This window comes from Theropithecus gelada, chromosome 4 (assembly GCF_003255815.1).
Source record: "Theropithecus gelada isolate Dixy chromosome 4, Tgel_1.0, whole genome shotgun sequence".
Taxonomy (NCBI): domain Eukaryota; kingdom Metazoa; phylum Chordata; class Mammalia; order Primates; family Cercopithecidae; genus Theropithecus; species Theropithecus gelada.
In genome coordinates this window covers 135,603,008-135,629,609 of record NC_037671.1, presented here as the reverse complement: position 1 = coordinate 135,629,609, position 26,602 = coordinate 135,603,008, and the positions used below count along the sequence as shown (strand labels likewise).

Below are 26,602 nucleotides of genomic sequence, written 5' to 3'. Positions count from 1 at the left end.
TATAAAACAAGTTTGTACTTTTCAAGATATTTTAATCTAAATATCATAATAAAGAGCTTTCCCATAATTTTGCCAAAGCCTGGCTCTCCTTCAGTGGCCAAGTTATGCTTCGGTAATGCCACACCAATGCCAAGCCCACTCATTGGTGTGGCATTACAGAAGTCAGAGTAGTTCTGGGGAACAAAATATGTACATTCCAGTCTGCTCCGAAACAACTTTCATAATGCAAAATTTTCAGGGCATCTGTGCTTTTTCCATAAGCTTTGGGAGAAAACTTTAGGAACACAATAAGCACATGGAAAAGTACTTTTTAACAGGTCAAAATTTCTAAGACTATTAATATAAAAGGATTTTCAGTCTGTATCCAATAGTTTGAAGTAGTCATCCTTTTATTACAACATTTCTCTTAACTGCCAAACTGAAATTTCCCTAAAGTTTGCAAATCATCAAGGTAACACAAACAGGTAATGAATGAAAATGGGAGGGCATAAATGGTAGTACTTAGTAACCGAAAGCAAATACAGCTAACCGCATGATATTTTCTGGCTAGAAACAACAGAGTATTGTTTATACATGAATACCATTGGCAAGAATCCATTCACTTAACAAATTCTACCAGAGCACCTATTATGTATAATGATAAATGACATATAGCATCTTTCTACCAGGGGCCCCGCATTCTAGGTAGATATGAATACATACAAACAACTGCAATTTAAAATAGCACATTAAAGGAGAACAGTATAAACCATTCTGGAAGTTCTGAGGAGAGAAAGATCATTTCTAGTTGGGAACGATCTCATGCAAGTGGTATATACATTGTAAGGATTTTGACCAAGAAGTATGATAAATAACTTTATGAACCTGAGAACCTGAAGTATAATAATACTGTATAAATAAAAGCATGGCTGGGCATGGTGGCTCATGCCTATAATCCCAGCACTTTGGGAGGCCAAGATGGGTGGATCACCTGAGGCCAGGAGTTCGAGACCAGCCTGGCCAACGTGGCGAAAACCCATCTCTACAAAAAATACAAAAATTATCCAGGCATGGTGGTGAATGTCTGTAATCCCAGCTACTCAGGAGGCTGGGACAGAAGAATCGCTTGAACAGCTGATGCAGAGGTTGCAGTGAGCCGAGATTGCACCATTGCACTCTAGCCTGGGCGACAGAGTGAGACTCCATCTCAAAAACTAAACAAATAAGAAATAAAAGCATGTACTATAAAAAGACCTAAATTCAAAACCTTAATATGCCACTTGGTAAATGCATGACCTTAGAAAAGCTACTCACCTCTTCAGGCCTCAGTTTTCTCAATTATATAATGAAAATCAGAATTAAAAATTCCTCTACTCCAAATTTTAAAAAAACCACATAAATAATATGCTACCATTTAAGAAGGGAAGAATAGGCCAGGCACACTGGCTCACAACTCCAACTTTGGGAGGCTGAGGCAGGAGGGCTGCTTGAGTCTAGGACTCTGAGACCAGCCCAAGCAATGTAGCAAGACCTCATGTCTACAAGAAATAAAAAAAAATTAGCTGGGCGTGATGACATCTACCTGGGATCCTAGCTACTGAGGGGAATGAGGTAGGAGGATCGTGTGAGACCAGGAAGTTGAGGCTACAATGAGCCATGATTGTGCCACTGCACTCCAGCCTGGGCAACAGAGTGAGATCCTGTCTCAAAAAAAAAAAAAAAAAAAAAAAAAAAAGATGCAAACAAATTCAGAATGAACAAAATGGGTATCTTGCATGAAAAAAAAAGTCAATTTTTCTTTTTGGTCAAGAAAAAAAAGAAAAGGAGCTTCCTAAATGAAAGCCCTTCATACATTTCTTGCTCCCTACTGATATTTCATTTGAACACACAACATAAACCAAGGAGCAGTTGTTTTACTTCATATTTATACTGAAAACCCAGCTTCCCTTAGTGCCCTACAGTCTGAATCTGTTCCTCTTCTACCTTTCTGCTTCTGTACAGATTCCTTTTTGGTTTTCACTCCCTTCCACTCATCACTGCATGATGTGATTATTCCTGCCATCTAGTGGAAGCACAAAATAATGAGAAGGTGGGGCTTATTAAAATACAACAAACATTTAAACAAATGCAAACAAAAGCTCTCTCTGTTATAACGAATTATAAGTATCTGCCTCACTGACAATAAACAATTATATGGGAGACCTAGGGGAAAGAGAAAAAGGCAAAAAATCGGGGTCAATGGAGTACAAGTAATGGAAATCTTAGCTGAAAATCTGGCTGACAGTTTGGTTGGAAAAATATCCTTGGCCAGGCACGGTGGCTCACGTCTATAATCTCAGCATTTTGGGAGGCCAAGGCAGGCAGATCACTTGAGGTCAGGAGTTCAAGACCAGCCTGGCTAACATGGTAAAACCCAGCCTTTACTAAAAATATAAAAAATTAGCTGGGTGTGGTGGTATGTACCCGTGGTCCCAGGTACTAAAGAGGCTAAGGCAGGAGAATTGCTTGAACCTGGGAGGTGGAGGTTGCAGTGAGCTGAGATCACACCAGGGTGACAGAGTGAGACTCCATCTCCAAAAAAAAAAAAAAAAAAAAAATAGCCTTGATAATTTGGGATATATAATATTGAGAGAAGGAAATATTGGTCATTATCTTTCATGTACAAATTCATGGAAAATGTGGATAAGAACCTAGAAAGATTCTAGAAGGGATCATGGGAATATGTTCACCACAGGCAAGATGGACAGTAGGGGAAGAAAAGCTCAGGCTTTGGAAACTTTAGGTTTCAACTTGGCTTTACCTACTTAATAGCTCTCATTTAAGTTCTCAGAGCCCCTGTTTGTTTTCCCATCTGTAAAATGGGAATGTCATTGAACTCAAGAACTTTTGTAAAGATTAAACAGATAATAGTGGTTCTTTAATAAGGGAAATAAGTTCTAAAAATTACAATGCCAAGAATGGGTGACTGGGTTTTTTCCCCTAAAAATTATAATCCTGATAATAAAGACCAAAATTAATCCCAAAAAGAAAAAAATGAAAGCAATATGCTTGTCACCAAGTTTTTTTTGGTGGGCTCAGTTTGTAAAGCATGTGCATACAACTTAACTTTATATGCCATCAATTTTTCAAAAGTGATCTAGGGCAAAGTATATAAAAATTTAAAAGAAGGGTAACAAAAAGTGTAGCATAAGCTTGTAAGCATGGTGCAAGAAAAGCTCAAATGGAATAAAGTAGAAAATGCCACTGAGCATTAGATGGAGGCCTCGTGGCTATCAACACTGAGGTGAAATAGGAACATAAAAGACTGCTGCTTTGAGAGTAACAGTGCACTGTGCAGGAAAAGCTGAATCTCTCAAACCCCATGAGGGAAAAGAAGCAAAAAATTCAGTAAGATTTTCTTAAATTGGAGAGAGCTAGGTGCAGTGGCTCATGCCTGTAATCTCAGCACTTTGGAAAGCTGAGGCAGGTGGATCGCTTGAGCTCAGGAGTTCAAGACCGGCCTGGGCAACATAGAGACCCCCATCTCTACAAAAAATTAAAATAAAAACTAGCTGGGCATGGTGGTGTGAACCTGTAGTCCCAGCTGCTCAGGAGGTAGAGGACTGCTTGAGCTCAAAAGGTTGAGGCTGCAGTAAGGTGTGATCACACCAGTACACTCCAGCCTGAATGACAGAGCAAGATGCTGTCTCCAAAAAAAAAAAAAAAAAATTGAGAGACAGAGACACAGACCCCCTAGACCCTTTAAATTAGTACCAATCTCTTGGAAAATTAAATTACTTTCTAGAGTTATAAAAGAGCTGGCAAATAGAATTGCGGAATGCTAAGTATTAGTAACCTTTTAAAAATCATGGAGGCTGGGTGTAGTGGCTCACACCTGTAATCCCAGCACTCTGAGGGGTTGAGGTGGGAGGATTGCTTAAGTCATGAAGTTCAAGACCAGCCTGGGCAACACAGTGAGACCCCGTCTTAGCAAAAAATTTTAAAAATTAGAAAAATTAGCCAGGTGTGGTGGCATATGTCTATGGTCCCAGCTACTTAGGAGGCTGAGGTAGGAGGATCACTTGAGTCCGGGAGGTTGAGGCTGCAGTGAGCCATGATTAAGCTACTGCACTCCAGCCTGGGCATCAGAGCACGACTTGTCTCATAAAGGAGAAAAAAACAGAGAAGGATGTAGTCCTTACATTCATTACACAAATCATTAAGAACTAGCATAGTTCACTAGGTGTGGGTTATCTGTAGAACAACCTCACGAGGTTCTTGTTAGAATGAAGCAGTGTATATGAAGTGCCTACTACATGCCTGGCACTTAGGATGATGATGGTAATAAAGTAAAAATGAGCCAGCGCCTGTCGCAGTGGCTCATACCTGTAATCCCAGCACTTTGGGAGGCCAAGGAGGGTGGATTACCTGGAGTTAGTAATTCAAGACCAGCCTGGCCAACATGGCAAAACCCCATCTCTACTAAAAATTAAAAAAAATAAAATAAAATTAGCCAGGCATGGTGGCAGGAGCCTGTAATCCCAGCTACCTGGGAGGCTGAGGCAGGAGAATTGCTTGAACCCGGGAGGTGGAGGTTGCAGTGAGCCAAGATCACATCATTGCTCTCCAGCCTGGGCAACAGAGCAAGACTCCATCTTAAAAAAAAAAAGGAGCCGGGAAGGTCACTGAGGGCTTCCTGGAGAAGAAAAGAAACTTGACGATCTGACACTGAAATGAATTAGTAGAAACTGGATAAGTAAGAGTAATACCAGAATAGACAACAGAAATGTGAATAATATATTGGCAATAAACCCTTTTTAATGGAAAAAAGAAATAGGAGATCAAGAAGGCCAAGTTACATTGGTTATATATTGTGAAAGGCCTTGTATATTCAACTCAGAAAAACTAATTAAGGTTTTTGAGTTGGAAGTCAGTGATACATACAATCTTGAAATTTTAATCCCTCAACTTTCTAAATTTAATTTTAAATGATGCTAGGAATGACAGGAGATGGGTGCAGGAATTTTATAAAACACTATGTAAGTAATACCTAAGTTACTAACACATTGGGAAATAATCATCTGCACAGTACAACAGCTGCTTTAACTCTCCCGAGACACTTAGGTACATTCTTGCTGCTGGTAAGGGGGAAAAAAAAGAAAAAGGTCCAAAAAAAGGAGGAAAAAGAAGCTGTGCTCACTTCGGCAGCACATATACCAAAACTGGGAGCACACAGAGATTAGTACGGCCCCTGTGCAAGGATGGCCTGCAAATTTGTGAAGCACTCCATTATTTTCAGTATATATTATTTTTAAAATAAGAGAAAAAAGAAGTTACAAACCTAAAGTGGCAAACTGCCACCAGTGACAGTCTGAGACTGCCTTCCTGAGCTACTCTGAAGATAATAAATGCTAAAATACTTACCAATAAGAAGACTTTTTAGTCTTCTATAATCTTCTGTTACATCAAAATCATCACCAGCAAATATTAGCATGGGTTTTGTTCCCTCAGGACATTTACTGTTCTTTAAAAAAAAAAAAAATGCAATTATATAATTACCAAAGTCTAAACTATTTACATACTGATTTTTTATTATTATTATTATTTTTGACATGGAGTCTCACTCTGTCATCCAGGCTGGAGTGCAGTGGCGCAGTCTCAGCTCACTGCAACCTCCACCTCCCGGGTTCAAGCGATTCTCCTGCCTCAGTCTCCCAAGTAGCTGGGACTACAGGTGCATGCCACCATGCCCAGTTAATTTTTTTGTATTTTTCATACAGACTGGGTTTCATCATGCTAGTTACGCTGGTCTCAAACTCCTGACCTCAAATGATCCACCCGCCTCGGCCTCCCAAAGTGCTGGGATTATAGGTGAGAACCACGGTGACTGGCCTATACTGATTTTAAAGTAGTCGGTACTTTACACTAATTTGTTTTCACATTTTAACTGTTCTAAAACTATGTCTGTGAATACTGATATTAGAGGTAAAAACAGAGGTGGGATTTTTTTTTTAAAGAGATAGGCTCTCGCTGTGTTGCCTAGTCTGGACTCAAACTCTTGGGCTCAAGACATCCTCCAAGTATCTGGGCTAAAGGTGCAGGCCTGGCTAAGATGACATTTTTAAGCTTCTAGACTTCTATACTAAAAAAACCATTCTTTGTCCCATTCATTTACATTAGCAAATAAAAGATGGCAAAAGAATGATGTAAAGGGCTTTTTAAACATTAGTCTATGCAAAGAATAAAATTAAAAGTTACACTTGCAAAAGCAAAACACAACACAACACAATACAACCAACCAACCAAAATAGCCTTCTGATGGCCAGCATCCCTGAATCAAAATAAATTTAAGGCCAGGTGTGATGGCTCATGCCTATAAACCCAGCACTTTGGGAGGCCAAAGCAGGAAGACAGCCTGAGGCCAGGAGTGAGTTCAAGAGCAGCCTGGGCAACACAGTGAGACCTCATCTCTACAAAAACCTTTATTTTGAAATGGAGTTTCACTCTTGCTACCCAGGCTGGAGCGCAATGGTGCTATCTTGGCTCACTGCAACCTCTGCCTCCCAAGTAGCTGGGATTACAGGCATGTACCACCACGCCTGGCTAATTTTGTATTTTTAGTAGAGACAGGGTTTCTCCATGTTGGTCAGGCTGGTCTCGAACTCCCGACCTCAAGTGATCCGCTGGTCTTGGCCTCCCAAAGTGGTGGGATTACAGGCATGAGCCACCACACCCGGCCAAAAACAACTTTTAAAAATTAGCTGGGCATGTTGGTGAGTGCCCATGGTCTCAGACACTCGGAACATGAGGTTGGAGGATCGCTTGAGCCCAGAAGGTGGAAGCTGCAGTAAGCCATGATCGTGCCACTGTACTCCAGCCTGGGTGACTGAGCGAGACCTTGTCTCAATGAGTAAATAAATTTAATTATAATTTATTTGTACCACTGTACCTTTCCTACTATATCTTATAAAAAGTATTTTAAAATGAAGGCTATGGACTGGGCACAGTGGTTCACGCCTGTAATCCTAACACTTCCAGAGGCAGAGACAGGCTGACCACTTGAGGTCAGGAGTTCGAGACCAGCCTGGCCAACATGGTGAAACCCTGTCTCTACTAAAAATAGCAAAAGTTGGCTGGGCGTGGTGGCACACGCCCATAGTCCTAACTACTCCAGAAGCTGAGGCAGGAGAATCGCTTGAATCCAGGAAACAGAGCTTGTAGTGAGCCAAGATCATGCCACTGCACTCTAGCTTGGGTGATAGAGCAAGATGCTGTCTCAATTAAAAAAAAAAAAATGAAGGCTATAGGCTAGGTGTGGTGGCTTACACTTGTAATCCCAGCACTTTAGGAGGCCAAGATGGGCAGATCGCTTGAGCCCAGGAGTTTGAGACCAGCCTGGGAAACGCGGTCTCTACAAAAAAATACAAAACAGGCTGGGCATGGTGACTGACCGTTATAATCCCAGCACTTTAGGAGGCCGAGGCAGGCGCATCACTTGAGGTTAGGAGTTTGAGACCAGCCTGGCAAACATGGTGGAACCCTGTCTCTACTAAAAAATATAAAAATTAGCCAGGTGCAGGGGTGTGTGCCTATAGTCCCAGCTACTTGAAAGGCTGAGACAGGAAAATCACTTGAACATGGGAGGTGGAGGTTGCCGTGAGCTGAGATAGCGCCACAGCACTCCAGCCTTGGCGACAGAGACTCTGTCTCAAAAAAAAAACAACAACAAACAAAACACAAAACAATTAGCCAGGCGTGGTGGTGCACATCTATGGTCCCAGCTACTTGGGAGGCTGGGGTGGAAGGATCACCTGAGCCCGGGGAAGTCCAGGCTGCCGTGAGCCGTGCTCACGCCACTACACTCCAGCCTGGGACAGAGTGAGACCCTCAAAAACATAAATAAAAAAAAATAAAATGAAGGCTAAGTTAAACTACCAACTAGACATTCACATGAGAAGCAATGTAATTTTATATAAGCTATAGAAAGTATAGGCCAATTCTCATCAGCAGTGTTGAAACTCTTACTATAAAAAGTATTTTCACCAGTTATAGATTTTTTATACCAAATAGAATGTGATGTGATTAAAAAGAGGATTTAGAAGCCACCAAAGAGGAAAAAAATGAAAGAGTAACAATTCTTTAACTGAGTGAGTAATTTATGGAGGAAGGTGAATGACTTGGTCTGAGCTTCCTATAAATTCTCTGTTCTGACCAAAAATCAAGGGCTATCCAAAATCCAGCAACAAAACAAAACAAAAACAGTACAAAAACCAAACACCCTCTGCCCTAGGACCAGAGGTCACCTGTTGCTTTGCTGCTCACCATGACCACTCTTGTTGACATTCTCTACTTCCAAACCCGGAACCTTAACGGTCTATACTTAGGAGATGGAGATGTGCCTAACATCTGTCTGTCTGATAGAGAAGCTGAAAGGACATTCCAGATCTAACCGGTCTTCCATGCTCCAGCCATGCCAGTCTGACCCTAGGTCTATAGAGTCTATTTAGGTATACAGAAGGGAACAAAAAGCACAGCATCATCAACAACTACTTTTGGCTTCCAAACCATCCTGACCACAATGCACAGTAAAAAAAAAAAAAAAAAAAAAATTGAAGTTGTCACCCAGTATACACATCATACAAATACAAATCAGTTATGTGAAACAGTAATTGACTGGGCACGGTGGCTCACACCTGTAATCCCAGCACTTTGGAAGGCTGAGGTGGGTAGATCACTTGAGGTGAGAAGTTTGAGACCAACCTGGCCAACATGGTGAAACCCCATCTCTATTAAAGCTACAAAAATTAGCCGGGCGTGGTGGCGCATGCCTGTAATCCCAGCTACTTGGGAGGCTGAGGCAAGAGAATCACATGAACCTTGGGGTGGAGGTTGCAGTGAGCTGAGACAGCACCACTGCACTCCAGTCTGGACAACAAAGCAAGACCCTGTCTCCAAAAAAAAAAAACCAAAAAAAAAACCAAAAAAAACCCAATACTTAATACATACAGCACTGATATTTTTTACTCTATTTCATTTTTTAAAAACACTAGTCACGGCCGGGCACGGTGGTTCATGCCTCTAATCCTAGCACTCTGAGAGGCCAAGGCAGGTGGATCAGAAGGTCAGGAGTTCGAGACCAGTCTGGCCAACATAGTGAAACTCCGTCTCTACTAAAAATACAAAAAATTAGCTGGGGATGGTAGTGTGCGCCTGTAATCCCAGCTACTTGGGAGGCTGAGGCAGGAGAATCACGTGAATCCAGGAGGTGGAGGTTGCAGTGAGCCAAGATCACGCCATTGCACTCCAGCCTGGGCGACAGTGTGAGACTCCATTTCAAAAAAAAAAAAAAAAAAAAAATGCTAGTCACATGCACATCATGAAGACCCTGAACTAGGTAGGAGTCTACAACAGATGAGCTGGCTGGGCGCGGTGGCTCACATCTATAATTCCAGCACTTTGGGAGGCCAAAAGTGGGTGGATCACCTGAGGTCAGGAGTTCAAGACTAGCCTGACTAACACGGTGAAACTCCGTCTCTACTAAAAATTCAAAAATCAGCTGGGTGTGGTGGCACACACCTGTAATCCCGCTACTCAGGAGGCTGAGGCAGGAGAATCTCCTTAACCCGGAAGGCAGAGGTTGCAGTGAGCCGAAATTGGGCTGCTGCACTCCAGCCTGGCCAACAAGAGTGAAACTCTGTCGGTGAGGGAGACGTGATGCCTCACTCTGTTACTCAGGCTAGAGTGCAGTGGCGCGATCATAGCTCACAGCAACCTTAAACTCCTGGGCTCAAGCGATCCTCTCACCTCAGCCTCTCAAGTAGATGGGACTGCAGGCACGTGCCACCATGCAAGGCTAATTTGTCTCACTATGTTGTCCAGGCTAGTCTTATTTCATTCAATATAATCATCCTTCGACGTATGGCCATCTTGAGAAAACAGGCTCCTAGAATACTCAATTTCCTGGTAGAGTCTAATATTAAATATTCTCATTGAGCTTGTTTAAAGAGTTAAATATTCTCATTGTATCTACTAAAAATACAAAAAAATTAGCCGGGCATGGTGGCAGGCACCTGTAATCCCAACTACTTGGGAGGCTGAGGCAGGAGAATTGCTTGAACCAGGGAGGCGGATGTTGCAGTGAGATGAGATTGTGCCACTGCACTCTAGCCTGGGTGACAGAGCAAGACTCTGTCTGGTGGGGATGGTGGAGGGGACGGACAAGTTAATGGAGGAAAGAGGGTTGGCAACAAAAGTAGGCAGGTGAGGTAAGAAATACCTACCAAAACATCTTAAAAACAAAGGAGAAGTAAAGGGAAGATAAGGGAAAGTGTACCAAAACAAATTAAAAATATAAACCTGTAACCAAATAATGGGGTATTGGTGACACCGGTGTTAGAAAATTTAAAAAAAAAAAAAAAAAAAATGAGGTAAAAAGTGAAAGACTAGGGCCGGGTACGGTGGCTTACGCCTGTAATCCCAGCACTCTGGGAGGCTAAGGCAGGTGGATCACCTGAGATCAGGAGTTCAAGACTAGCCTGGCCAACATGGTAAAACTCCGTCTCTACTAAAAATACAAAAATTAGCCAGGCGTGGTGGTGGGCGCCTGTAATCCCAGCAACTTGGGAGGCTGAGGCAGGAGAATTGCTTGAACCAGGGAGGCAGAGGTTGTAGTGAGCCAAGATCATGCCACTCTGCACTCCAGCCTAGGCCACAAGAGCAAAACTCCATCTCAAAAAAAAAAAGGACTGCCTAATAAGTCTGAGTACACGTAAGAATTGCCAATGTAAGCACATTCTCAATTAATAAAATTTATAGTTATATATATACTCCATGAGTGAAAATGTAGTGTTCAATTTAAACGGTTCTTGTTTAGAATGAGACCTGGGCTGGGTGCAGTGGTTCATGTCTGTAATCCCAGTGGTTGGGGAGGCCAAGGCAGAAGGATCGCTTGAACTCAGGAGTTTGAGACCAGCCAGGGCAACATGGTGAGACCCTATTTCTTAACAAAAAAAAAAAAAAAAAATTTTGGCGGGGCTGGGTGGCACACACCTACAGTCCTAGCTACTCAGGAGACTGAGGCAGGATAATAGCCTGAGCCCAGAATTCAAGGCTGCCGTGAGCGGTGATCCCACCACTGTACTCCAACCTGGGCAACAGAGTGAGACCTTGCCTCTAGAAAACAAAAAAAGAAATGAAACCTGGTAATAATGGTTTTGTGGTCCAGTTTACTTTTTTATTTTCTTTTTTTTAGACAAAGTCTTGCTCCGTCGCCCAGGCTGGAGTGCAGTGGCATGATCTCGGCTCACTGCAACCTCCACCTCCCGGGTTCAAGAGATTCTCATGCTTCAGCCTCCCAAGTAGCTGGGATTACAGGCATGCACCACCATGCCTGGCTAATTTTTTTATTTTTAGTAGAGATGGGGCTTCGCCATGTTGGCCAGGCTGGTCTCGAACTCCTGAGCTCAAGTGATCTGCCTGCCTCAGCCTCCCAAACTACCGGGATTACAGGTGTGAGCCACTGCGCCTAGCCAGTTTACTTTATACATATACGAGACAAGGTCTCGCTATGTTGCCCAGGCTTGTCTCAAATTCCTGGCCTCAAGTAATCCTCCTGCCAGGGCCTCCCAAAGTGATGGGCTTACAGGCATGAGAGCCTGGACTGTGGTCCAGTTTAGAAGCTGCACAGTGAATGAAGTATTTCATTGCTTTGGAAGTGAAATGGAAAGACTAGAGGGGCTGGCATGTGCTCATCAGCCAGTGCTCCCTCCCACTAAGCTGGTGATAAGCTAGTGGCAGTGGTAAAGATGAAATGGGGTTACGCTGGTCATCTCCAGAGATTTGTGCATGCTCCCAAAGAGACACTATAATAATATGACAGCTGGGCACCCCAGCACTTCGGGAGGCTGAGGCAGGAGGATCTCCTGAGTCCAGGAGTTTGGGACCAGTCTGGGCAACACTGTGAGAGCTTGTCTTTACAAAAAAAAAAAATTAGCCAGGTGAAGTGGCACACACCTATAGTCCCAGCTACCTGGGAGGCTGAGGTAGGAGGATTGCTTAAGCCCAGGAGGTCAAGGGTGCAGTGAACTGAGATCGCACTACTGCACCCCAGCCTAGGTGACAGAGCGAGACCCTGTCTCCAAAGAAAAAAAACAGAAAGAAAATAATATGAGGGCTTCCACCATAATCAAGCATCACAGTTTATATACTTTACAAAATACTTCCCAAAATATTATCTTTACTGATAAGCACTTTCACATATATTATCTCATTTGATGTTGTTATACTTATTTTACATGTGATTGCAATTGAAGGTTAAGGGAGCCATTAACTTGTCAGGTCACAAATGTCATCTAAATAGCCAAGACAGGCCTCAAATCCAAGTGTTCTGCCTCTAACTCCAATTTCGGACCACTGTTCCACCTGTACCTGAGGAAACTGGGGTGACTGACTAAATGGGGATCTGGTAAGAACCTTTTTTTCCAAACTCATGGGATAAAGTTGCTTAGTACAGGAATTCTACCCAAACCTGGAAAGCATGTCCTCTCTTAAAGTTAGGCAGGGAAAAGAGTAATTATATATTTTTGCTACAATTCTTCCGACTAGACCATGAGCCTCAAAAACCCATAAACTGTGAGTAGTTACATAACTTTCTATTACCAACAATAATATCACTTCTCCCAAAGCCCTAGAGTCCTAATCTTGGTTATATTGGCCATATGTGTGATTCTAGTTCACCAATGAAACCCCTATGGGCCACAATCTCCAAATCTATACAAAAAAGAAAATTACTTAGGCCTTACCCAGATTGCTATGAGGTCTAGGTGAAATAATGTATTTGCTAAGATAGATTAAGCCTGAAGCAGAGTTCTGAGGGAACAGTAGCCCAATTTGTACCTAAGAGCCGAGTAAGAACACTCTATTTCATAGTATCATTAAAACGAAGACGACACAAAAGATACAACTCCCCAAGGGTGAACTGAGCTGCCATTTGGTGGTTAGTAACCAAAATACTATAGAATCAGCCAGAGCTTCCTGGGTTTACAAGAGGACTCAATTTGAAAATTCTACAGGTTTTTCTAAGGTTCCATAAAATAGATGCTGTGATAATTGAGAAAAAGAGGACAGCATTTAAACTATAGGCCTACAGGTGCTTTGGCTCACACCATGGCAGGGGGAGCCCTTGAGCTCAGGGATTTGAGACCAGCTTGGGCAACATGACAAAACCCTGTCTCTACAAAAAAAAATACAAAACAATTAGCTGGGCGTGCTGGCACGCCCCTGTGGGGGCTTGCTTGAGCCCGGGAAGTCGAGACTGAGTAAGCCATGTTCATGCCACTGGTCTCCAGCCTGGGTGACAGAGTGAGACCCTGTTTCAAAAAAATAAAATAAAACAAAAAAAATAAAAAATAAATTCAAACTATGAAAAAAAGCAAAAAAAAATTAAACTATGGCCTAGATAAGAATTAGTAACCACAGTCTGAAGTCTAACAGCCACAAGGTCCACATATGTTGCTATGCACTACAAATATATTCCTCTTTTTAAAAGAAAGGTAAAATAAAATTGCATTTTTATCCTAGAGCATGTCAAAATAAAAACACAAAGTTCTTGATCTACTCTTCACCACAAGATGTCACTATTGGCCAAGAGAAGCATTACAAAATACTTTTCATTTCTATGATGAGTATCTTACCTTAATGTCTTTTAGAGAGACGAAATTCTCAATACCTAATTCAATCATATCCAGCACATGGTGGTCATACATACGACCTGGAAGGAAAATGTATTTTTAAGTATGTATTTTTCCCAGAGCCACCTTACATATACCCACATGAGCTGTGTATTCAAAATGTCCTAATATCTGCCTCTTTTCTTTCTCCCTATAATCCCGCAAACATATCCCACTTTCTTACATTTTCAACTCTACTTATTGTTATGATATTAGTCATTGAAAGGATCTTAGACATTACCTAGCCCAACTCCTTTATTTTATACAAGAATAAATGATGGCCCACAGAAGGTAAAGGGCTTGCCTAAGCCAGTGAGCATGCTAGACTCAATCTCAATACACTGAGGCAAAGGTTCATTTTCAAATCTACTTACTCAATAGATATTAGAGCAAGGTTAATTTACATGGGTCGATACACTAACTCTAATATTGATTTAGTACACACACACACACACACACATATATATATATATATTTCATACTTAAAAAAAAATCTACAGCTTAGGATAATTTTTTCCCCCCAATTCCAATGGATCCATGCTATGTGGGAGCTCAGAGACACTCAATGCAAGTATAAAGTAATCATGTTGCATCTACAACCCAGTAGGCAGGGATGCTGAGAGCCCGAAGAGACCACGGTTCCTGTTTAAATCAGAATTTGATTCCAACAGAGACAGAAGGCAATGGCATTCTAAGAAACATGAATTACCAGTGAATCTTTTCATATTCTTTCTTACTTGTGGCACTTCACTGTATTGGTAGGGTCATATTTATTTATATGCCCCATTCTTTACTTGCAGACTGACATAAATTTTTTTTTTTGAGATGAAGTCTTGCTGTGTCACCCAGGCTAGAATGCAATAGCATGATCTCAGCTCACTGCCACCTCCGCCTCCCTGGTTCAAACAATTCTCCTCCCTCAGCCTCCCGTGTAACTAGGATTACAGGTGTGTGCTACCATGCCTGGCTATTTTTTTGCATTTTTAGTGGAGACAGGGTTTCACCATATTAGCCAGGCTGGTCTCAAATTCCTGACCTCAAGTGATCCACCCACCTCAGCCTCCCAAAGGGCTGGATTTACAGGCGTGAGCCATCGTGCCTGGCATGATCTAAAAATTTTTTATTCAATGTCACAAGGTGAAAACAAAACCAAAAAACCCCACCAAACTAGTTTACAGCTTATTGATTACTCCTGATCCCTCAATACCATCAGTTAATCTGAGTCACAGAGCTTGTTACAGTAGATAGGCAGACATGCACAGGACAGGAGAGGCTGCCCACTCACCCCACCCCAACCAGGAATGTCAGGCAACCATCAGGTGATGGTCAGGTGGCTGTTTAACTGTCTCTCTAAAATAATAATTGGTTGCAGCCAGTGCCAAGGAGAGGCATGCTCCCAAGAAATAGATAACACCTGAGGCTAGTAATCAGCAGCTTCCCAATAAGATCTCAGGAGTTGGGTGGGTGGGCTCAAGCACGCACACTAGGAGGCAAAATGGCAGACTTTAACTGGTATATGACCTTGCTCTATGCTTCAAATGAGCATATGTATAACTCCAATAAACACACTGTGCATGTGGCCCCTCCCAAGTGCTGGCAGGCCACTGCACAGGCAGACAGCTCATCCCAAGGAAAAATCAAGGTAGGAGGCGAGGCATGCTGGCTCATGCCTGTAATCCCAGCACTTCAGGAAGCCAAGGTGGGCAGATCACTTGAGGTCAGGAGTTCAAGAGCAGCCTGGTCAACATGGTGAGACCCCCCGTCTCTACGAAAAATACAAAAATTAGCTGGGCATGGTGGTGGGCACCTATAGTCCCAACTACTCAGGAGGCTGAGGCAGGAGAATTGCTTGAACTCGGGAGGTGGAGGTTGCAGTGAGCTGAGATTGAGCCATTGCACTCCAGTCTGTTCGATGGAGCAGACCAAGACTCCGTCTCAGAGAACAAAAAAAAGAAGAAAAGAAAAACCAAGGGAGAAGAGACACCAAACCCCTGAAGCATACCAACGTATAAAGCCCCCAAGCCAAAGGTCAAACAGCACACTTGAATATTTCAAGTTGCCTGCTTGGCGCTCCAAGGGTACTTTATTTCCTTTTACTTCCTTTTGTTTCTGCTCTATAACTTTTTTTTTTCCCCTTGAGACAGGGTCTCACTCTGTCGCCCAGGCTAGAGTACAGTGACGCCATCTTGGCTCACTGCTACCTTCACCTCCTGGGTTCAAGCAATTCTCATGCCTCAGCCTCCCCAGTAGTTGGGACTACAGGCATGCACTACCATGCCTGGCTAATTTTTGTATTTTTAGTAGAGACAGGGTTTCACCACGTTGGCCAGGCTGGTCTCGAACTCCTGGCCTCAAATGATCCACCCACCTCAGCCTCCCAAAGTGCTGGGATTACAGGCATGAACCACCATGCCAGGCCCCTGCTCTAAAACTTTTTAATAAACTTTCACTCCTGTTCAAATAATTCCCTCAGTCTCTTACTCTGCCTATGCCCCTTGGATGAATTATTTCCTCTGAAGAGGCAAGAACCAAGTTGCTCCAGACACATATGAATTTGGTGCTGCTAACAAGTTGACTCTAACAGTGAAAACATTAAAAAGTAAATTATACTTACCTATTACTAGATTATTTGGCCGCTTCTTATTATGGGAGCCAAACATGAATAAAGAACAATCTGACTTCTTTGAAAAGAATTCCTATAAAACCAAATAAATCCCATTTAGTCAATGCATAAATTTAAGAACTTTAAGAATCTTACCTTTAAACTCAGGCCAGGCACGGTGGCTCACACCTGTAATCCCAGCACTTGGGAGGCCGAGGCGAGTGGATTGCTTGAGATCAGAAGTTTGAGACCAGCCTGGACAACAAGATAAGACCCTGTCTCTACTAAAAATACAAAAGACAGCCAGGTGTGACGGCACACGCCTGTAATCCCAGGTACCTTAGTGGCTGAGGCACGAGAATCGCTTGAACCCAGAAGGCAGAGGTTGCAGTGAGCTGAGAATGCAACACCGTCCTCCAACCTGGGGGACAGAGTAAGACTGTCTCAAAAAAATAAAACAAAACAAAACAAAAAACTATACCAGTTTTTTTTTTTTCCCCCAGTGGAAGTTAATGAAGACTTAATGAACCAGAAAGGAAAATACAGGGGAAAAGTATTTCTAGCTTTTTACTTCAAGTTTTCTGATTTGGGGTACTTAGGGAAAAGATGTACATTTCAAGACTAAGAATACATGAAAACTATTCAGTTAATAAATAAAATGAAATCATTTATTTTGTTATGCTGTCATTTTGGAATAGCACACCAAGTGTTTCATTTGCTGAACAAATCCCTTTAACTCACAGGATATCACTACTATCATTGCATACATTTAAAACACATGAGGCCCAGTAAGGTGGCTCATGCCTGTAATCCCAGCACTTTGGGAGGCTAAGGCAGATGGATCACCTGAGGTCATCTGATGTCAGGAGTTTGAGACCAGCCTGGCCAACATGGTGAAACCGTGTCTCTACTAAAAATAAAAAAAATTAGCCAGGCGTGGTGGTGCATGCCTGTAATCCCAGCTACTCAGGAGGCTTAGGCAGGAGAATTCATTGAACTTGGGAGGCAGAGGTTGCAGTGAGCCGAGATCACGCCTTTGCACTCCAGCCTGGGCGACAAGAGCACTGCACTCCAGTTTAGGTGACAAGAGTGAGACTGTCTTTAAAAAAAAAAAAAAAAATTATCTGGCTGGGTGCAGTGGGTCACGCCTATAATCCCAATACTTTGGAAGGCTGAGGTAGGTGGATGGCTTGAGATCTGGAGTTTGAAACCAGTCTGAGTAACATCGTGAAACCCTGTCTTTATGAAAAATACAAAAAATTAGCTGGGTATGGTGGTGAGCACCTATAGTCCCACCTACTTGGGAGGCTGAGGTGGGAGGAAGGATCACTCGAGCCCAGGAGATTAAGGCTACATGTAGTGAGCTGTGATGACACCACTGCACTCCAGCCTGGGTGACACAGTGACAATATCTTGGAAAAAAGAAAGAGAGAGATCTTATCCATTTGGTTCTCAGAAGTATAGACTTCCATTACAGATTTCAGAGTAGTAAAAAATCTAAGTGTGGGGTTCTAATCCTAGACAGCTCTTTTTACGCTATGCCTATAGTCTCCACATCCCACATGCTTTGATTCAGTTTACTGAGATCACCACTCTTAGCACAAAAATTAGAATCAACATGTTTTAGTCCAAAAATCAATTGGAAAGCCTCTTATTAAGAAAAAAAAAAAAAAGGCCGGGCGCAGTGGCTCACATCTGTAGTCCCAGCACTTTGGGAGGCCGAGGTGGGTGGATCACCTAAGGTCAGAGTTCGAGACCAGCCTGACCAACATGGTGAAACCCTGTCTCTACTAAAAATACAAAATTAGCCAAGCGTGGTGGTGCATGCCTGTAATCCCAGCTACTCGGGAGGCTGAGGCAGGAGAATCACTTGAACCCAGGAGGCGGAGGTTGCGGTGAGCCGAGATCACGCCATTGCACTCCGACCTGGGCAACAAGAGCAAAAACTCCGTCTCAAAAAAAAAAAAAAAAAAAAAAAAAAGAAAACAGATGAAAGAGTCATAACCCTCAATTTTTCTTTACTCCTTACAAGACTCTCTGAGGTATGAGCCCCTAGTTTGGTTATCATTCATTCTAGTCTCTAAACAGAAGCATAAAGGGCAAACAACTACCCAGCTGGCCTGTCCACAACCAGTATGGGGGATGCAGAGTCAGAAAGTCCAAGAATTCAGGCTCTGCCACTAAGTATCTGGACAAATAATCTTTTCTGAGAATTAACTTTATCAGCAGGGATAATACCACCTCCTGCAAAAACTTGCAAAGGCCACATGCGATGTCACGTGAACGCACCTTGTACAGTGTTGTACAATGTCCTGAACAAAGTAGGTGTCCAGAAAATATTTTTTATGGCCAGGTGTGGTGGCTCTTGTCAGTCACCCCAGCACTTTGGGAGGCTGAGGTGGGTGGATCGCACGAGCTTAGAAGTTGGAGACCAGCCCAGGCAACATGGCAAAATCCTGTCTCTAGTAAAAATAGAAAAAAATGTCCGGGTGTGGTGGTATGCACCTGTGGTCCCAGCTACTTAGGAGACTGAGGTGGGAGGATCACTTTAACCCAGGAGGTGGAGGGTGCAGTGAGCCGAGATGGTGCCATAGCACTCAAGCCTGGGTGATAGAGCGAGACCCTGTCTCAATTAAAATATATATATTTATTTTGTATGTCTAAATCAATGGAATTACTTTCTTAAAATTTCTTAAACATTTTTTTTTTTTTTTTGAGACGGAGTCTCGCTCTGTCACCCAGGCTGGATCTTAAACATTCTTAAACATTCTCATGGTATGACTAACATCCCAAAGCTTTCCACAAAACACCCTTCATATATACTTGAGTGTTTTATATATATACCCACACACGTGTGTGTGAATGTGTGTGTGTGTGTATACGTGTATATACGTATATATAATCTCATCCCATTCTCCACAAAGTCTACTTTTTATTTCTTAAAATTCTAGAACAGAGGTAGTCAAATTACCTGCAAAAAGCCACATAATAAGTATTTTAGGCTCATCCTTTTGTTTTGTCTTTAACCAACTCTTCTTTTTTGTGTGAGACAGGGTCTCACTCTGCTGCCCAGGCTAAAAGTGCTATGGTGCAGTCATGGCTCACTATAACCTCAAACTCCTGCACTCAGCAGATCCTCCTGCCTCAGTCTCCCAGACAGTTAGTACTTGGGCTCCCACCACCATTTCCTGCCAATTTTTTACTTTTTTAAGAGATGGAATCTCAATATGCTGCTTAGGCTGGTCTAGAAATCCTGGCCTCACACAATCCTCCCACTTCATCCTACCAAAACAATGGAATTAGAGGTATGAACCACGGTGCCCAACCTAACCAACTCTTTTTTTTTTTTTTTAATTGAGACGGAGTTTCACTCTTGTTGCCCAGGCTAGAGTGCAATGGCACGATCTCGGCTCACTGCAACCTCCGCCTCCCGGGTTCAAGTGCTTCTCCTGCCTCACCTCCCAAGTAGCTGGGATTACAGGCATGCGCCACCATGCCTGGCTAATTTTGTATTTTTAATAGAGATGGGGTTTATCCATGTTGGTCAGGCTGGTCTCGAACTCCTAACCTTAGGTGATCCACAGGCCTTGGCCTCCCAAAGCGCTGGAATTACAGGCGTGAGCCACCACGCCCAGCCTAACCAACTCTTTAAAAATGTAAAAACCATTCTTAGCTCATGAGCCTCACACAAAGAGGGATTTGGTCTGCAAGCAGTGTATTTTTGCCAACCCCTGTTCCAAAGCAGCAAAACTCATTTCTCCAAGATCGTAGTGAAAAAAATGTGTGGAGAGGGTCAGGAGGAGAAAATTGACCACTATTTCCAACACAACCACTATCGATACTATCTTAATTTTCACTGCATTCACAACCATTATCGATACTATCTTAATTTTCACTGCAGTTAGTTACAATAAGATTATTTGATTTTAATCTAATTAATCATTAATTTCTTTCTTTTAAATTCGCTAATTAAAAGAAAAAAAATTACAAAAGTCAAATGAGCTTAAGGAAAAAACAACAACAAATAATGGGTTCCTGGTTGGGTGCGATAGCTCATACCCATAATCCCAGCACTTTAGGAGGCCAAGGCGGGCAGATCATTTGAGCTCAGGAGTTTAAGACTAGATTGGGCAATATGACAAAGCCCTATCTCTACAAAAATTAGCCAGGCATCGTGTCGTGCACCTGTAGTGCCCGCTTCTGAGGTGGGAGAATGGCTTGAGTCTGGGAGGTGGAGACTGCAGCAAGCAGAGATCATTCCAACGCACTCCAGCCTAGGCAACAGAGCCAGACCCTATTTCAAAATAAACAACAGGTTCCTATCAAGAAAACATAATCATATTAAGTTCTTTTAATTTTTTTAAATAGAGACGGGGTCTCGCTATGTTTTCCAGGCTGGTCTCGAACTCCTGAGCTCAAGCAATCCTCCTGCCTTGATCTCCCAAAGTGCTGGGATTACAGGTGTGAGCTACTGTGTCTGGCCCAACTCTTAAGGAAGAAACTAATTTTCTTAAGGAAGAAATTAATATCACATACTGAAAGTCCATTCATCATTCCTCATTTACTATAAACAATCTTTGATTTCATTTACTAGTTTTTTCATTTAGTTTTGGTTGACTATATACTCAAACAAGAATCTGATTAACTCTAGGAGAACAACTGACATCTGTTACCAATAATTCAGGTAGTGTTTCTTGTTTTAAAAGTATCCAAGGCCGGGCGCGGTGGCTCAAGCCTGTAATCCCAGCACTTTGGGAGGCCGAGATGGGCGGATCACGAGGTCAGGAGATCGAGACCATCCTGGCGAACACCGTGAAACCCCATCTCTACTAAAAAAAATACAAAAAACTAGCCGGGCGAGGTGGCGGGCGCCTGTAGTCCCAGCTACTCGGGAGGCTGAGGCAGGAGAATGGCGTAAACCCGGGAGGCGGAGCTTGCAGTGAGCTGAGATCCGGCCACTGCACTTCAGCCCAGGCTACAGAGCGAGACTCCGTCTCAAAAAAAAAAAAAAAAAAAAAAAAGTATCCAAGCTGGTTGTGGTGGTGCACACCTGTAGTGGTGGTGCACACCTGTAGTCCCATCTACTTGGGAGACTGAGGCAGGAGGATTGCTTGAGCTCAGGAGTTTGAGACCAGCCTGGGCAACATAGCAAGACCCAGTCTTTAAAAAAAAAAAAAAAAAAAAGTAAAAGCATCAAAAGGAAGAATCATATTTTTAGAACTCAAACTTGCTTTATAAAAATAGATCTATAATAAACTTCCTTTTGAAAATTCATTATGTCCTTTAAATGCAACTCAAGTTTTAAATTTTTTTTTTTTTTTGCGCTGGAGTTTCACTCTTGTTGCCCAGGCTAGAGTGCAATGGCGCAACCTTGGCTCACTTAAACCTCTGCCTCCTGGCTTCAAGTGATTATCCTGCCTTAGCCTCCTGAGTAGCTGGGATTACAGGCATCTGCTACCACGCTCGGCTAATTTTTTTTGTATTTTTAGTAGAGATGGGGTTTCTCCATTGGTCAGGCTCGTCTTGAACTCCTAATCTCAGGTGATCCACCCGCCTTGGCCTCCCAAAATTCTGGGATTACAGGCATGAGCCACCACGCCCGGCCAAGTTTTAAAAATTTTATCAATATATTTGCAGGCAATGAATAACACATTTCCCAGCCAGAGTGAAAAGAAAGATCTATAGATATTTTTAAAAATATTTCCTCTCCATTTTACATCAAAATTCCCTCACATAGGATGACCTCTAATTTAAAAAAAAAATCACAAATTTGGAGAACAAATGAATTAATCTGAATAATTACTACTTATATGTTTTCTTAAATCATAAAGATTATTGTACTTACCAGTGATGTCTGATCCTCAAACGGTCTTGTAATATTTTTCCTAAGAATATCAAAAAAGTGACCACAATTTTAATAACCTCAATAAGTATATACAATTAATATATTAAGGTAATTTTATATTCAGATGATAAAAAAATGGAAAGGATATTCATTCATTCAAATATTTATTCAGTGCCTACTATATGCCAGGCCACCATTCTAGGAGCTAGTGATACTATACTACTACATCAAACAAGATGCTTGCTTTCATGGAGTTTACAGGCTTGTGGAAAATAAATAGTCTTCTGTACATAGGGATTATGCATCCTTCTGCATCCATGGATTGATCTGACCAAACACAGACTGCTAGTATTCAATAGAAAAAGAAAGTGTGTTTTTAAAAAAAAGCGGGGGGCCGGGCACAGTGGCTCACACAGTGAGCTATGATCATGCCACTGCACTCCAGCCTGGGTGACAGTGAGACCCCGTCTCTAAAAAAAAAGTTAATCAAGAAATAAAAAGAAAAAAGAACAATAAAAAGCAGGATAAACCAGAAAATACAGCATTATAACAATTTACATAGTATTTACATTATACTAGATATTATAAGTAATCGAGAGACGATTTAAAGTATATGTGACTTGCTTTTATGGGAAGCATTTTTTAAAAAAAGTATACAGGAGGATGTGCATGGGTTATACGCAAATACCAGGCCATTTTATGTAAGAGACGAGCATACCCAGATTTTAGTATCTAAGAGGAGGTTTCTGGAACCACCGCCCACAGATAATGAGGGATGACTGTAGCTTATTCCAGGGCTGTGGTAAGGAAAATGACAAGATGAATCCAGAGAATTTTGTGATGTTAGAAAGTAAGGAAGTGCTCAAAAACAGGAGGCATGTTGAAAGGTCATAGGAACCAAACTAAAAGAGTTCCCAGCTTTGGGAGGCCGAGGTGGGCAGATCACGTGGTCAGGAGATTGCGACCATCCTGGCTAACACACTGAAACCCCATCTCTACTAAAAAACAAAAAAACAAAAAAATCAGCCGGGCGTGGTGGGCACCTGTGTAGTCCCAGCTACTTGGGAGGTTGAGGCAGGAGAATGGTGTGAACCCAGGAGGCGGAGCTTGCAGTGAGCCAAGATTGCACCACTGCACTCCAGCCTGGGCGAAAGAGCGAGACTCTGTCCCAAGAGTTCCCAGCTGGGAGTGGTGGCTCACATCTGTAATCTCAGCACTTTGGGAGGCTGAGGCTGGTGCATCACCTGAGGTCAGAAGTTCAAGACCAGACTGGCCAACATGGTGAAACCCTGCCTCTACTAAAAATACAAAAATTAGCTCGGCGGGATGGCGGGCACCTGTAATCCCAGTTACTCAGGAGGCTGAGGCAGGATAATCGTTTGAACCCAGGAGCCGAAGGTTGTGGTGAGCTGAGATCGCACCACTGCACGCCATCCTGGGTGACAGAGACTCTGTCTCAAATTAAAACAAACAAACAAACAAACAAAAAAACGGGGGGTTCCCAATTGCCAAACAGAACAATTGAAGCAACAAAATTAAGAACACTGGATTAGAATCCGAAGAATATATGAGGAAAGTGTAACATTTTTGTAGTGTTGTTGACAAACATGCATAACCTCAATCAATTCATGAGAAAATTTAAACCCAAATTGAGGGATAATTTACAAAATAACTGACAAGTACTTGTCAAAAATGTCAAGGTCATCAAAGACAAGGAAAGACTAAGGAACTGTCACAAATTGGAGAAGACTAAGGAGGCATGAAAACTAAATGCAACATGGGATGCTACAAGAGAAAGAGTATTAAAAGAACAACTAGAGCCGGGCGCAGTGGCTCACGCCTGTAATCCCAGCACTTTGGGAAGCTGAGATGGGTGGATCACCTGAGGTTGGGAGTTCGAGACCAGCCTGACCAACATGGAGAATTCCGTCTCTACTAAAAATACAAAATTAGCTGGGCATGGTGGCGCATGCCCATAATCCCAGCTACTTGGGAGGCTGAGGCAAGAGAATTGCTTGAACCCAGGAGGCGGAAGTTGCGGTGAGACCAGATCGCGCCACTGCACTCCAACCTGGTCAACAAGAGTGAAACTCCGTCTTGAAAAAAAAAAAAAAAAGAAAAGAAAGAAAAAAAACTGGGCCGGGTGTGGTGGCGGCTCACGCCTGTAATCCCAGCACTTCGGGAGGCCAACGTGCAGAGATCACCTAAGGTCAGAAGTTTGAGACCAGCCTGACCAACATGGTGAAACCCCGTCTTGACTAAAAATACAAAAATGAGCTGGGCGTGAAGGCATGTGCCTGTAATCCCAATTCGGGAAGCTGCGGGAGGAGAATCACTTGAACCAGGGAATCGGAGGTGGCAGTAAGCTGAGATCGTGCCACTGTACTCCAGCCCGGCGACAGAGCTAGACTCCGTCTCAAACAAAACAAAACAAAACAAAACAAAACAAAAAAACCACAAAAAAATTAGCCAGGCATGGTGGCATGTGCCTATAATGCCAGCTACATGGGAGGCCAAGGCAGAAGAGTGGAAGTTGTAGTGAGCAGAGATCCTGCCACTGCACTCCAGTTGGGCGACAACAGGACTCCGTCTCAAAAAAAGGAAAAAAGAAAAATTGATGCTAATCAAATATGTCTGTCATTTGATTAACATTAGTGAATCAGTGTTAATCTGTTAGTTTTGATCACTGCATTATGGTTATGCAAGATGTAACATTAGGGGAAGCCAGGTGAAGGGTATATGGGAATTCCGCATTATTTTTGCACTTTTCTGTAAATCTATAAGTATTTCAAAATAAAATACATATGCTATGGTCACAACTATGCAAGGACATTCAATACAAATGAAAAAACAGAACAAAAGAAAGAAATTATAATATTAAAAACTGTAAGGAATTTTAGTATCTTTAAAAAATTTTTTTGTTTTCCAAATCTTCCATAAAGTGGTTACTTTTATAACGAAACAAAATCATTTAAAATACAGTAAAAGAAATCATGACTTACTTTTTATACAGTACACCATACGGTTTTTTCAGTGCATACTGTAAAACAAAATTTATAGCTTTCAAAACAAAACCCATTCTGAAAAGCAGAAATAAAAATAAAACATCATAACAGTCACTCTCCAAGATTGCTCTGGGGCCTCAATCTTGTCCTGAGGCCTTCTTCCTGGCTCCCTTTTCATCACTTACAGTAACTTGAAACATAAACTTAATATTCTTGGACTAGACTTTCCTATTTAAAAGTTTCTATGCCCTTTCAATAGTCTATCAAACTTAAACCATTTCCTTCATTTCTTCAAACTCGACTTAGTCCAGTCTCTCTCTGGGGAAACAATGCCAGGTACAGTGGCTCATGCCTGTAATCCCAACACTTTGGGAGGACAAGGCAGATCACTCGAGCCCAGGAGTTCGAGACCAGCCTGGGCAACCTGGCAAAACCCTGTCTCTACAAAAAACTGCAAAAATTAGCCAGACATGGTGGTGCATGCCCGCAGTCTCAGCTACTTGGGAGGCTGAGGTTGGAGGATCACCTGAGCCTAGGAATTTGAGGCTGTGGTAAGCCTTGATCGCACCACTGCACTCCAGCTCTGGTGATAGTGTGAGAATCTGTCTCGGAAAAAAAAAAAAGTAGTAGATAAAAACAGAAAAAATAAATTCTATCAGGAAAGGTTGATGTTGTGTGGAGATAAGAAAACTCAGAAACAGTCACAATGATGACAACTAGAATACTAGCCAGGGGTTAAACACAGCTCTTTAAAAAATGCCTATTATTCAATGTTCTTCATTTTTTTCCCTACTTCTACCCATCCACTAATAATCATTCATTTTATTTTATTTATGTATTTTGAGACAGGGTCTCACTCTGTTGCCCAGGCTGGAGTGTAATGGTGCGATTAAAGCTGACTGCAGCCTCAAACTCCTGGGCTCAGGTGATCCTCCCATCTCAGCCTCCCAAGTACAGACACATGCACCATGCCCAGCTAATTTTTGTATTTTGAGTGGAGATGGGGTTTCACCATGTTGTCCAGGCTGTATTTTACTATTTTTAAAAATTTAATTTATAGAGATGGGGTCTCACTTTGTTGTCCAGGCTGTTGTACTGGGCTTAAGCAATCCTCCCACCTCAGCCTCCCAAAGTGCTGGGATTACAGGTGTCAGCCACCACACCTGGCCTATAATCATTTATTACTTGTATGGCCAGTACTGCTCTACCATAGAGAATAACAAAGATGTCATCAGGTACTACCTTGCATTAGAGAAATGGGTAAATGAGGCCGGGCGCGGTGGCTCAAGCCTGTAATCCCAGCACTTTGGGAGGCCGAGGCGGGTGGATCACAAGGTCAGGAGATCGAGACTATCCTGGCTAACATGGTGAAACCCCGTCTCTACTAAAAATACAAAAAACTAGCCGGGCGCGGTAGCGGGCGCCTGTAGTCCCAGCTACTTGGGAGGCTGAGGCGGGAGAATGG

The 26,602-nt window shown here is 42.5% G+C and overlaps 1 protein-coding gene and 1 non-coding gene across 3 annotated transcripts in view; one reads left to right on the top strand and one right to left on the bottom strand.

The window, feature by feature from the left end:
* The window catches only part of RPF2 (ribosome production factor 2 homolog), a 45,933-nt gene that overhangs the window by 13,156 nt on the left and 6,175 nt on the right, over positions 1-26,602 (bottom strand). The window contains exons 3-7 of one of the 2 annotated variants that reach the window (XM_025384431.1): positions 25,135-25,172; positions 22,133-22,172; positions 16,300-16,381; positions 13,650-13,726; positions 5,383-5,482 (exon numbers count right to left, since the gene is read on the bottom strand). In XM_025384431.1, coding sequence (XP_025240216.1) covers positions 5,383-5,482; positions 13,650-13,726; positions 16,300-16,381; positions 22,133-22,172; positions 25,135-25,172 — 337 coding nt within the window. The remainder of the gene's footprint in view (positions 1-5,382; positions 5,483-13,649; positions 13,727-16,299; positions 16,382-22,132; positions 22,173-25,134; positions 25,173-26,602) is intronic. The other variant, XM_025384432.1, reaches the window with a different exon arrangement.
* Positions 5,151-5,254, top strand: LOC112623917. The gene has a single exon (XR_003119268.1). It is a non-coding gene; the product is annotated as a U6 spliceosomal RNA (small nuclear RNA).